This window comes from Vicugna pacos, chromosome 23 (assembly GCF_048564905.1).
Source record: "Vicugna pacos chromosome 23, VicPac4, whole genome shotgun sequence".
NCBI classification, from domain to species: domain Eukaryota; kingdom Metazoa; phylum Chordata; class Mammalia; order Artiodactyla; family Camelidae; genus Vicugna; species Vicugna pacos.
In genome coordinates this window covers 28,516,118-28,529,392 of record NC_133009.1, presented here as the reverse complement: position 1 = coordinate 28,529,392, position 13,275 = coordinate 28,516,118, and the positions used below count along the sequence as shown (strand labels likewise).

Below are 13,275 nucleotides of genomic sequence, written 5' to 3'. Positions count from 1 at the left end.
CATCTTCAGCCAATTTGGAGATGCCCAGCATCTCCAAAACACAGAGGCAAATTAATCTGCATTTGATTTAAAGGAAGATTATAAAAATACTGGATATTAAAAACAGCACTAATATGACCACAAAATAGAGCCTTTGGAAAAAGGTGCTCATTGAGAAGCAAAGAAAGATTTTTATGATTGGTGATAGGTGACTGAAAAAATTACAGTAAGTGAACGTGATTAATTTTAGTTTCCATTTACTATAGGCATCCAGCGCCTCTATATTGTGAATATTCTCCTGATCACTGCATAAAACATGCAGTTACTTATATAAAGCAGTACTACTCATAGCAACTGAGTCAGAATCTTAGGAGATAAAGCCATAAAATCTGCATTTTTAATGGCCTTTCCAGGCAATACCAGTGTATTCTGAATAGTAATAATAATAATGCTAATTTTATTGCGCTCTTATTATGTTCCAGCTACTATACTTCAATATTTTATCAGTGGTTTGAGAACCATTGATATTGATGATACTGCAATGATAAAAATTTAATACTATCTATAAATAAAATATCTTCCAGTATCATAGGTTTAGTCATAGTGTAGATTAAGTTATTCCCCTAGGGTATATGTTGATGTTTCAAACTTCTATCATTTTCATCTTACAATTCCAATTTTAGCCATGTCTCTAGGACCATCGTAATTAATGGGTTTTGGTGTATTTTGAAAGTATAATGTTCAACATGCAGGAGATTTTTCCTAAATGTAAACAGAATCAAGTAATTTTACTCATATAGTTTTTCAAGTTATTTCTAACCTCAGAAACCTGAAAATCAGAAGAAGCCCTTATATGAATGTAATATTTTCAGCTGCTGTTACATCTTAAGTGCCTTGAAAATGTCATTACTGTCTTACACCCCAGATATTCATTAACTCCTTACTAGTACCCTTCTAAAAGTCTCCTTAGAGCTTGCCATATATTTTCCATTCAAAGGCATTTAAATCTTTATGTACTTACCAAATAGGCAAAGACTGCTTCGTGGAAATTTTAACCATTCAGGGTGCACAGACTTTGAAATATATAGAGAGCATTCTCTACACAGGAGCTGCTTGGTCACAAGCGAGAAGTTTCTGTGCTTTCCCCACTTTATATAGAAGGGACACCAACCAGCGTCCATGAGAGAGAACCCTTGACTATAATTGGGAGAGTGCGATTTGACACCAGGCCGCCTAGGACAGGTAGGCTGGTTATCTCCTTACCAGCCATTGACCTTGGGCAAGTTACGTTCCTCCCTGCCCTCCGGTTTCCTCATCTGTAAAATGGGGATACTGATAATAATACCTCCCTCCTGGGCTTGTTATGAAGAACTGATCCACTTATTCTCGCGTTAGGCTCTCAGAACCATGCCCGTCACACAGTATGCACTCATTGTTAGCCTTTTAAAATTATTGCTCTGATTGTGTTCAAACTCACTAAATGTGTTAAAGGCTCGCTTTAGTTGTAAGTCATATACTCACGCCCTTTTCCTTTCCTTGTTGGTTATTAATACATAATAAATGACGTACAGGTTTTTCACAAGTATGTTTGAAATTCAAGTAAACCCACCCTTTCATGTGCTTTGCTGCATGAGAGCTGCACTGACAGGCATGGAGACAATTAGCATTTACATCAGGGAAAAAACCCAGGGAATTTAAGCCCATTTTTCCTGGTTGTGCACACCAACCTAATTTATTTTTTAATCTGTAAGTACAGATAATGATCAGCATTTAAAAGAATCAGAACCATGTGTTTTCGAGAAAAACATATGAAGACATTTATATATGTGTGTATGTTTACATATGTATATATTTCAATTATACTTGCTGAAGAATGTTAGAATAAATGCTGATTGTAAATAGATATGAGAGAATATTCTTCAAGCAACATATAAAACTATCTGAAGAAGTGATTTGTGACTTTTTTTTAGAGCTTAAAATTCTTCCCCCCAAAAGGGGTAGGTAGGTGTTGATTTCAGCCAGATTCTACTGCTTTGTCTTGACACACAGAACCACCAAAACCTGGTAGGACCAGGGTTGCACTGATTTGGGAGTTCCTCTGGATGGAGTTTACCTTCTTCCAGATGCAGGTGTTGGTAAGAGTCCTGCAGCTCCTGTGGGGTTCCTCCCACATAGACCGGGGAATTCACCATCAGTGGCGGGGCTCTGGGCTCTAACACATGCTCCATCAGCTCATTCATGCTCGCTGATATGACAGAACCTTTTCTTTTAATCATCACTTTGTTCCACTTTCCATCACAATAGGACAGCCCCAGCCACAGATGTACTTGTGCAAAGGTAAGACTGGTATTTAACCGGATGCTCAATATTCTACTCTTCAGTTCCATCTGTATTTCATATTAAAAAGAAAATAGGTATATAAAAAGACTGCAGAACGGCAGTTTGAGAGAGAGCAGAAGGTCAACTTCTTGAAGAAAAGCAAGAAATTTCCCTGAAAGCACTCTATAAAAATGTCCCACTTTATTCTAAGCAGACGTGGAGTAACGTATAATGAAGTACTTTGTAAGCTTATAATTGACATCAAGAATGTTGTATTGAGTCAAACAAATTTATACCCAGTAACGATTATACAATGTAGTACAATATTATACAGGCAAAAACTTTTTTTTTCTTTTTGATGCAAGATAGGTAAAAGATTAAACCCTAGTGTAAGTGACTGAACGAAAAGAGAACAGAACAGTTTAAACTATGACTCTATTTTTATTTGAATTTTTAGAAAATGAGAAAATACTACTTCATATATCAATTTAATCTGGGGGAAAAATATGACAAGCCAATAGGAAAATGAAATGTCAAGCCTGATTAAGCTTATTTTAACTGGTTGGTGAACTCAATTTCAAATTTGTAAGATGTGTTTTGATTCAATATTTCAGTTTTATTTTTGTAAATCTCTAACTCACATAACTGCTTCTATGTCTATTCTTTCAGATTCTTTTCTAATATGAACATATTTTACCCACATTTTCATGGTCAAGGAAATGCCTCCATATGGTTTTCTTCAAAACTCTACTAAATCACTATTTTACCTACTCTGTTCTTATTTTGTTACAAGTCAAATTGGTGGCCATAGGAATACTTAAAAATTTAAGATCATGTCAATGAAACAAATTAGGTAATGCCAGATAAAAATGATTACTTTTCTACGTAAAGATCATCTTTGTGAAGTATATCAGGTAAACAGTAATTTTTTAAAATCCTTTCATTCAACAGAGTCCCTTACTATGTTTCATGAACCTGCTGCTATAATTATAAGCTGTTATCAAGAATCACAGTCTTAATAGCAGAGACAAACATATGGGGTAATATTACAAACAAGATGGGGATGAGGTACCATGTGAACAAAGAAAGGATGTACCCTTTGTTCACTGGGAATTGGGAAAGGTTTGAAGTAAGGTTTGTGAACTACGTAAGATTCATGGAGAATCTCCAGTAGGGAGATCAACACATTCAGTGACATCGGGACATATACCAGCACATTATGTTTAGAAAAAAGGACGAAATTAGGTAAAAAGATACATATGGAGGAAAGAGAAAGTGTTCTGCCAGGTATGTAGAAGCAAAATTTTGGAGGGTTTTGAGTGATATGCAAAAAAGTTCATCTTTCTCTTGTTTGTCTGATGCCAAAGCCCGTATTCTTTTCACCAATATCTTGCACTAAAAGTTCACCCTTCTGGTCCTAGATACATCCCAGAAATTAAAAGCTGGACTGGAAATAGAGAAACCTACTAAGGAATCAGTACAATTGTGAAAAAAAAAAATGAGAAGAGCCATTACAATAAAGATGACAATGACAATGACAGTGAAAACTCAATCTAAGAGGTATTTTTTAAAGCAACAGAGCAGAATGGGAAACAGGTGAATGTGTCAGACAGACGAAAAGTAAGTCTAGGACCCCCCACCCTCTTTCTGGCTTGGATGTTTTACCCCCATCACGACGTGGAAAGCATTAGAAAGAAAAAAGTTGTCGTTGTTGGGGAGGAGGGGTAAATTCAATTTTAAACATATCAAGTTTGAAATCTCTGCAAAATATCCAGAAGAAACTTGTCGTGAGGCAGCTGAACATAAAGATAGACCAGTAAAATGGACAAAGTTCATGACAAGATAAATAAGGTTACTCAGTACAAAAAGAATAAAAAAGGAAATGGAAGAGAATATAGCCTTCATCAAGATCAATGTTTTAAAGGGAAGGTAAAGCAGACATAGTTCTTGAGGGTGACAATGATCTACCTGGAGAAGCCAGAAGGATTTAACGAAAATTGAGAGAAACTAGTATTTTGGAAAGTCAGTAGGGAAGAATATTTTAAGGGAAAAAAGAGGATAACAGAGAAATATCACATAAGATAAGGATTGAAAATGTGGGGGTCATTGGCAACTTTAGAAAATTGTTCTGCAGTAGAATGTGGTAGGGGTGTGAGCCATGTGTGCAGTAGATGAAGGACTCAGTGTGACAAGGAAAAAGAAATAACCAGAGGAATTATTTTCAATGCAATTGCCTATGAAGGGAAGGGAGGTACAGCAGAGGTGGTTTCAAAGTCAAAAGGAAAAATAAATGAAGATGAATGAAGCTCAACCATTTTACACATTGAGAGAGAAGAGCCGATGGAGAGGGAACGCTTGACCTCAGAAGACGGGATCATTTGCAGCACAGGCTCCTGCAGGACAGGACAGAATCTGGAGCAAAGGTAGAACTACTGAATTTGGCTGGAAACATGGTAATGATATATCTATTCCCCTGAAATGGAGAGCATGAAACCACGCTTGGCTCATAGAGAACAAAGTTTGTAAGTGGAAAATTTGGAAGTTGAAGAGATTATGTTTATTTTCATTGTGAAAGTGAGAGACTATCTGAAGACATTCAAGTGATGATGTTTTCCAGGTCGAGAAATTCTTTTTCTTTCACTCTCCATGTCTAAACTTTAAGCAGATCCTGTAAACAGTGAATACTGTTGAATAAAGGAATTAGAGATCTCAAAATTCAGAGCATCACTAGTCTTCATTCCTGTATTCATTCTCCTGTGATGTTCAGTAACTGAGACTGAAAAGCTAGGTGACTAAACTGATTGATCCAAGGCTGTGGAATTGAAGACACAAGTCAGGTATTTGCCAAAAAGAAAAAAGAAAAAAAAAAGGTTGACAAGCTGTATTATGGTGTCCAAGGTAGGGAGCAATAAGTTAGACAGAAAATGGGCTAGTAGCCAATGGTATCAATGCATCAGTGAACTCAATGAGAGAGAATGAAAGAGCTGGAAGGATGTGGGGTTGTATTTTGAGATTCAGGATTTTAGCAGGGAAAGATTCTGAGTCAGTCAAGTTCCAGGAGATAGCTATTTATATTGAAGATAACAGGATAACCTGGGAGAAACCTAAGGCCTTGACATGAAAGACTAGAATGCAAGTTCTACAAAGGTCTGTCTGCTTCCTTTACAGTTGTGTTGGAAGCTAAAAGAAAGTTCAGCACACAGCAGACAATCAATATATATTTGTCAAATGTTTTGATTCTTTAAGATGTATTTTATCAATGCTTACTTCAAGTTAACATTATTACTTAGCACAGCGGAAATTTATTGCATTTCCAAAGGCAATGAATGGAGGGAGATGGAGGGCTGGAGGGGGCATAGCCAAGATGCATGAGTCTCCAGTATAGTCATGTGCTGCTTAAAAGGGAGGGCCACATGACACCTGCTTTGTGTTCACCACAGACCTGAGGCATGCAGCTGATTAAGGAATGCTTAGTGACGGTCACTGCAACATGCATTCATTACATGTTCACTCATTCATTCATTCATCCAATAATATTTACTAAGTACTTTAATAAGTGCCAAGAATTAGGCACTGAGACTAGCACTGTAAAGAAGACAGCCAAGGTCCCTGTGTTCACAGAGATTGCATTCCAGTGGGGAAGGCCAACAGTAAACAAGAGGAAAAATAAATACTTTAAATAAGCTGAAATTTTAATCAATCCTATCAAGGATATATTTCCATTTACCTAATCAACAAAATTAATGTTATATGATCTAGGAATGCACAAAATCATTGATTTGAAAATATCCTAGAAGCCTAAAATCAGAGACATGTGTTTGATCCCCTGTTTGCCTACATACGAACAATGAGCTGAAGATGGTCATCATTTTCACTTGACGCTACATAAGTTCTTTAAAATAACTTTAAAAAATTAACATTTTAATACCATATTTATTTTTGACAATGATATCTGACTGCACGATTAAAGGCAAGTAAAAGAAGTGACTTGAGGGAGAAAAAAAAGCAAAAGTGAATTTGGAAAGAAACCCTAATTTGGTATAATGTTAACACATGGGTTGCTGATTTTAAAGTTGGATCTAACATTTTAAGTAAATTTAAGTAAATTAATTAACATACAGCAAGAAAATCAGGTCCATCCTTGTTGTAAACGAAAAGAAGCAATCCATTCAATTGGTCAGTTCTGAACTTAAGGGAAATCTCAAAGTCCATTCCACCACGAAACGTGTATGGATAAAGTTCCAGGAACCCTTTATAGAAAAGAACATGTACATGTTAGCATGTGCAAAGCAAAAACGCCAGCCTTGTAAACATGTTCTCAGACAACCTCAGGACATATTCCGTTGTTGAGGTTACCTCTCACAAAAGACGATGCAGATCAATGTTAATAAATCAACCCTGCAATCGTACAGAAGTGGCAGAATGAACTTGACATGCCTTTTAAGAGGAAGCAATTTGCTCTCTAAATCACGGATATGATTCATACTATTACTGTTTTATGCAAGTATTAATAATAAGCAGTTGCACTGACTTCAAAGAAAATCTGAATAATGACAGTGATGAGAAAAGAGTAAAGAAAAAGTATACAGAGTATGATAACGTTTAGCTTTCTGTTCTGAAGGTAGTTGAACCAACTTAATATCTAAGCAACTTATTTCAATGTAGGAGGAAAATATGGGCTTTTATTTGAAAAACAAGTCATGTTGGCCAAGCTGCCACATTCCCTTCCACCCTTCACCCTGGGTGGCTGCTAGAGACGGTAGCTGGGGGCTATGCCCGGGAGACTGTTTCCTTTGGAGCTTCGGCAATGACGGCAGTTTTATTCTCCAGCTTTTCCTTAGTTACCTACTTACCCTGTTACCTAGCTGAAATTTTACTCTTAGGAACACTGTCGGTCCGTACAATGGAGTAAACAGATATTGTGTAGATTAACCTGGCAAAAAAAGCTCTTCGAAACATCTAAGTAAAGCTGCATTCTAAGTAAAATGGACATGAATGAGACTAACACAGGTAAACCAAAAACTGCCAGAGATCTTACCCATGAATATACATCTCTGAGTATTAGTATTTATATTATCTGTTTAGACACTGAGAATATATTTACGGGCATCTTGGCATAACGAGGTATTTCTGTGATAGTAGGTTCACATGAGGTCAAAATAATCAGACCAGGGGAGATGAAATTATGCCAAGGACACAGCATACAAGTTAAGCAACGTCCAATGTCTATTTCAGAACCTTACCTGCTCCTAGGAACTGGGCTCCCTCTTGTAATGAAGTGGGGCACCCCTCCCAGTCGTTATACACATTGATTTGCTCTTCAGAACTCTGCCAAACCAGAGGCTCCCAAGTAGCAGAGGGATTATAATTCTTCATAAAATACACATCCTTGAGACAGCCCACAAAACCCTTTTGGACTATGTCTGTAGGAATTGAGAGATATCAAGAAATATGTGTTTTGAGAAATTCTTTTCAAGCCATTAATTTAATGTGCCATTAAAATCAAAGAAACAGGTAATAGCTCTCACTGCCTATTTACTACAAACCTCTTAATAACTCATGTAAGCACCACGTCATCAGCTGTGGTCAGTGGTAACAACTGTCATGTTTAGCCCTGGTTCACACTCATTGTACCGGTAATAACAGATGCTTATGCAAAAATCTTGGCTTTATAGGACTACCAAGAATATTGTCTTTGGAACTAACACAGGGATTTCAGCTTCCAGCAGTCTTAAAAATAAAAGTGCAATAACAAGACAATGTCAACCTATATATTTATAATGGGGAGATGGCCTCTACAGGAGGGGTACTTGATACTGAGGTATATTTTCCTCCTGATATTTGGATGTACCCAAGCCAAGAAGTGTGCTTGATGGACAAAAACTAGGACAAAGGCTCGCTCTCTTTCAATTCCACATCCACCATGTGTGTGTGTGTGTGTGTGTGTGTGTGTGTGTGTGTTTTTCAAGGGATTAATCCACCAGCCTAAAGCAGCTAAACGAAAACCCTATCTTCTCTATGGGTATTTCTGAGAAGGTAACTATAATTACTCTTGAGGATTTAAATACAGCCCTCTTCAAAATTCACCAAAAAATGTTTATTCCTTTTGATCCCCAAATGACATACTTGAAATTAGTATAATTTATTTTAGCAAAAGTTTAATGAACTCCTTTTATGTATCAAGAATGGAGCACTAAGAACATAAATGCAAGTCAGACATGGTTCCTTCAGAAGAGACCTAAAGGAAATTGTTGACATACTGATCAAAGGAAATACAGCATGTGATAGAAAATAATACTATTATCCATAGTTTAAAATAATGTACCTTGAATCTCCTCTGAATGTTGATGACAACGTCTATGTTCTGTACCTTGCCCAAACTCACCAGAATCCTTCCTGAGGATGGTATAGCCCTGCGGCAGCCCTCCTACAAACACTCCCGTGTTCTCTCCAATAACAGTACTGCCATTCGGGGTGGCCGAGGAACCTACGGAGGGAAAAGGAGATGCGAATTCCAACTTCAGCAGGATAATCTATTTCTACTAATTTAACAAGTGATTAAGCCCTTCACTGGACACCTCTTATTGGTTATTTTTTTTCACTAGTTCTTCCTCAGTCGCTTGATACTGGAATGACCCAGACTTCTTCCATCCTCAGATCTCTCTCTCCACCTACACAGACGCCCTGCATCCTCTGGCAGGATGAAGAGAGAGCTGGGCATCTGTGCAAACCAGTATGGCCGAAGATCAGAGGGAGCCTGGGTCTCTGTGTGGTAACACGATGCAAATCTCCTGTTAAAATTTCTATCTAACTCCACCACTCTTTGAGAGGAGAGGCATTTTTTTTTTTCAACCACTGTAATTAGCCCTACTTACATCTGGTCCCTTGGCTTTAAATTCCATCCTTGGCTGATGACTCCCAATTTCTATCCCTAGTCTGGAACTCTTCCCTGAACTCAGACTTGTGTCCAGGTGTCTGCTTGATATTCCCACTTGGATGCCTCATAGATGTCTAAGACTTCACATGTTCAAACTGCACCCTGGACATCTCTCCCTCAATCTGCTTTTCCTACTGTCTTGCCCATCTTAGTTATGCAGTTACGTTCCTCAGGCACTCAGGCCCCAAATCTAGCAGTCATGCTCAACTCTTCTACAAAGAGCTAAGTAATGTGTATTTCTGGCTTTGTAGATAGACCATATCACCTCAAACAGCCACTGAAAATACATAACAAACGGGTGTAGTTGTCTCCAATACAACTTTGTAAAAACAAGCATGAGCTACATTTGGCCGGCAGGGGTGAGTTCACCTACTTCTGCTGTACCTCAATCAAACCCTTTTCATTTAACATTTACAACACATTCAGATCTCTTGTCATATCCACAATTACTTCCCTGGTTCAAGAAACCACCATTTCTTGTTTGGAATATTTTAGAATTATTGCAGAAGCTTATTAGCTGGTCTCCATGCTTCTGTAACAAATTAATAAACAGAAATCTCAGTTCAATGGAGTTGGGACACCAGAAGGGGGAACTCTCACACCCTGTGATGAAGGCAAACCCAACACGAAGCAGGAAGACTCTTCTCTCCTGACAAGGACTCAGCTAATGAAAAGCCGTGGACAGTCTGTTATCTACAGACCTCCTTTCCTTGCCATGCGGGACTTGCATTTGGCTTGCCACAGTTATAGACCCTGAATTGTGATTCTCTGCTGACCCCAAGTCAACCTATCTTTACATCTGACACTCTGTTTTAGGTCAACATTTTGGTGGAGACCTCGGGGACCAGAGAAGACCCCTGAATGCCCCATGGCTAGTGAGCAAACAGGAGCAGTCCTCACAACTGAGCCCACGTGCTCGCTGCTTTTCTTATCAACCCTGGTGCTTGAAGGTACATCTTTCTCCTGGATCTGAGCTCACATCCTCTTTGCATTTGAAGCTTTCCAGGCTTCATTCAAGGTCTGCTTATGGGTTTTGTCTTTCTGGGTAAGGCCTGGTTCTGCACCTGGGTATTATGTACTGGGCATTTCATTCTGGTTTTGAGATCAGACTGTTTCAACCAAGACTGGCTGAGAAGCCATTGGTGCATTTCTTCAGGAATACAGGCTGCTTGACTGAAACAGTGTCAGGTTTTCAGCCTTCAGCCCATCCTTTGGAATACAGGTTGTTCTCTGGAAACTGACTGAAAAGCCTTCGGTCCTGGCTCCCCCAGGACCAAGCTGTTTCCTTGGAACTGGCTGATATTAGTTGAAAGGCTGTTTGCATTACAAGCTGCTTGAATTGAACTATTGGAGCTGTTTAAAAACTATTCTTTTACTCTATAGACAGACCTTTGGGATTTGGGATGGGACCCCAGTTATCTAAGTATTTTGAGGGACCCCACTTTCCCCCCCTACCCCCACCACCAGGACTCTGGCCAATTTTACACTTAAAAATTTCAGTCCTTCCTAATACACATTTCTAACTAAACAGATCAACTCAACCTAAGGCAATTATCAAAGGCCATTATGGAGAATATTTGGAATCCCCAGATTTAATTTCCTTAAAACTAAACTGGACTACAATGGCTCAAAGTTTACCCAGTTTGGATGGTATGCCTATTTTGATTAGTATTTTGAGGCTTCCAAATGTTATCAGGAGCCTAAAATTGCCCCTCTGCAAGATAAGATTTTAAGGTTAACTAAGGCAAACATATCATTAAAAAGACAAAGAGGCCCCCAGTGCCTTGGGCTCTCCTTCTTTGTCTCAGGCTCCACCTCTGGTACTACCCTGTCTCTCTCTCTCTCAGCTCCTCATGGCCAGACTCCTCTGGCCCCATCTTCTGCCCTTCCTTCTTTTAGAGCAGGCAGATAGTTAGATATAACCAGAGAAAGGGGGGCACAAGCCAAATGGCAGGAAACCACACACTTGTGAACAACAGGGGTCCTTGGGCAGACAGAGGAAAACAGGAACCTCGCGACTGGTAAGAAATCACCCATTTTGGGGTGACAAGTGTCCTGGAGACAAAGAAAGGTGGGAAAAGGCAGGAATCTCTGGTGTCTGAATGTAACCTTCTGCTCATTATGCCCTCATCACAATACAATTAGCCTTGCAGATTAGAAGCACCCATCATGCACTGATGGCATGGCACTTCCAATCCAGACTAAATAAGGATGGAAATCCCTCCTCCCCCAGGAAAGTGGAGCCGGGATGAAAATCAGAGAATACGCCCCCCAAGCCCCTCCCTCCCCAGTGAAAATTCCTCTAACTCCTTTTTACACTCTAGGTAACCAGCTTGCCAAAGAAACTCGGCAGCCACTCACCTGGGTCTGCTCACTCTCGCACTGACAGTGTTACTATCTGTAACGTAGTAAGTCCTCACTGTGCTTTCTTGACTGCTGGGTTTCATCTCTGAATTCTTTCTGCACTGAGACAAGAACCTACTCTCCTGTAACACTTCTACATGCTTCTGCCTCCTCTACACCCACAGTTCCCCCACACTAATTCTCTCAGCAAACTTCTCCTTTTCTCAGTCTCTCTCTCCCCCTGCTGTTGCCCTCTGAACTTATCAGTACCTGTCCCTTTAAAATTTAAGCCTTCTAAGGATTCGGAAGCTAAACCCTTAATTTCTTATATTCTCTGTACTAAAGCTGAACTGTGAGCCACAGAGAAGGATTTTTCAAAAGTAACTGATGATCTTCACAGATTTGGTGAGGAATTTAATAGAGTCACTCAAACTTATCAACTTGATTTCTCTGACTTAGTTCATACCCTTATTGGTAAAGGTCAGCATTGGATGAGAACAGCTAATTGGAAAAATCCTAAAAAGTCTCTAGAATAACAGCCAGGAGATCAGCCCTCTAGCCTGTCACATGATCAGGCTTGAGCAAGCACTAGGGGACTTCCGTGAGCAATTCCTAGGGCTTTTCCAAAGCCTGCTCCTTGGAACAGAATTCAAACTTGCACACAAAAATCTGATGAACCTAGTGATTACTATTACAAATGATTTCAGATTATTTTTAAAGAAAATTCCGACCTTCCTTCAGATGTTGATTCCACCTGAGTAGCTCTTAGTTCCATGCTTATTAATGGGCTGAACTGGGACCTTTTGTTTCTAGTAAAAAAGATCATGATGGAATGGAAAACTCTGTGCACTCCAGATTTGGTTACACTGGCAAAACTGCTCTCTCACACTCTAGATGAGCCACCTGGAAGGAAGACCACCACAATTCTTTAACTTCAATTCCAGCAAATGAAGCCTCCTAAACGAAACTGAAATCCTCCTCGTTTCTGCTATTATTGCAAATAACCAGGATACTGGAAAAGAGACTGTTATAAATTTAAGGGCTTTTGGCATCTTCAGCCCTCTAACTAACCTTTCTAACATCCTCCCACTACTCAGTGACAGGTCTCTGAGGTCCTACAGGGGCCCTTCCCAACCCCTGTCTTAATCATCTCGTAGAAACATTTCTCCAGACTGGCGCTGAATCTCTTCCAGTCCTAACTGACACCAGAGTCACGCACTCAGTGCTCCACCCCACTACTATAAAGCAGCCCCGGCCTCTGAGTACTAAAACAGTTCAAATAGTGGGATCTCTAATGAACCTCAAGAGGTTTCTATCTCTGAACCTAATCCCTTTCCTTTAGGCCCTTGGAGAGAGAAACTCCTTTTTCTCCTTAGTTCCTCTGCCCCTATGCTTCTTAGAGACTTCTTAGAGAAGCATCATGCCAGAATTTCTTTCTCCCAAAAGAGGGAAATAATTCTAGAATTTGACAGTAGCCAGAAAAATGACCGCCAGGTGAGTTAAATGATCCATCTTTCATTTGTTCTGTCTCTGATAGACCTAGAGCTGGTTTTGTAAACACTGATCATTTGTCTGTATTGAATTAGTTACCACCTTCCTTATGGGCAAACTCTCTAACCAATGTTGGCAAAATTCAGTGTACCCCCCCTCATCAAGATTCAAGCAGATCCTTCAAAACCTCTTCCCAGAATTAATCA

General features: G+C 39.4%; 1 protein-coding gene across 1 annotated transcript in view; it reads right to left on the bottom strand.

Moving 5' to 3' along the window:
• USH2A (usherin) overlaps window positions 1-13,275 on the bottom strand; it is a 698,253-nt gene that overhangs the window by 379,752 nt on the left and 305,226 nt on the right. Inside the window, exons 25-28 of the mRNA XM_072948735.1 lie at window positions 8,684-8,785; window positions 7,542-7,721; window positions 6,418-6,548; window positions 2,093-2,366 (exon numbers count right to left, since the gene is read on the bottom strand). Of these exons, the coding sequence (XP_072804836.1) occupies window positions 2,093-2,366; window positions 6,418-6,548; window positions 7,542-7,721; window positions 8,684-8,785 (687 nt within the window). The remainder of the gene's footprint in view (window positions 1-2,092; window positions 2,367-6,417; window positions 6,549-7,541; window positions 7,722-8,683; window positions 8,786-13,275) is intronic.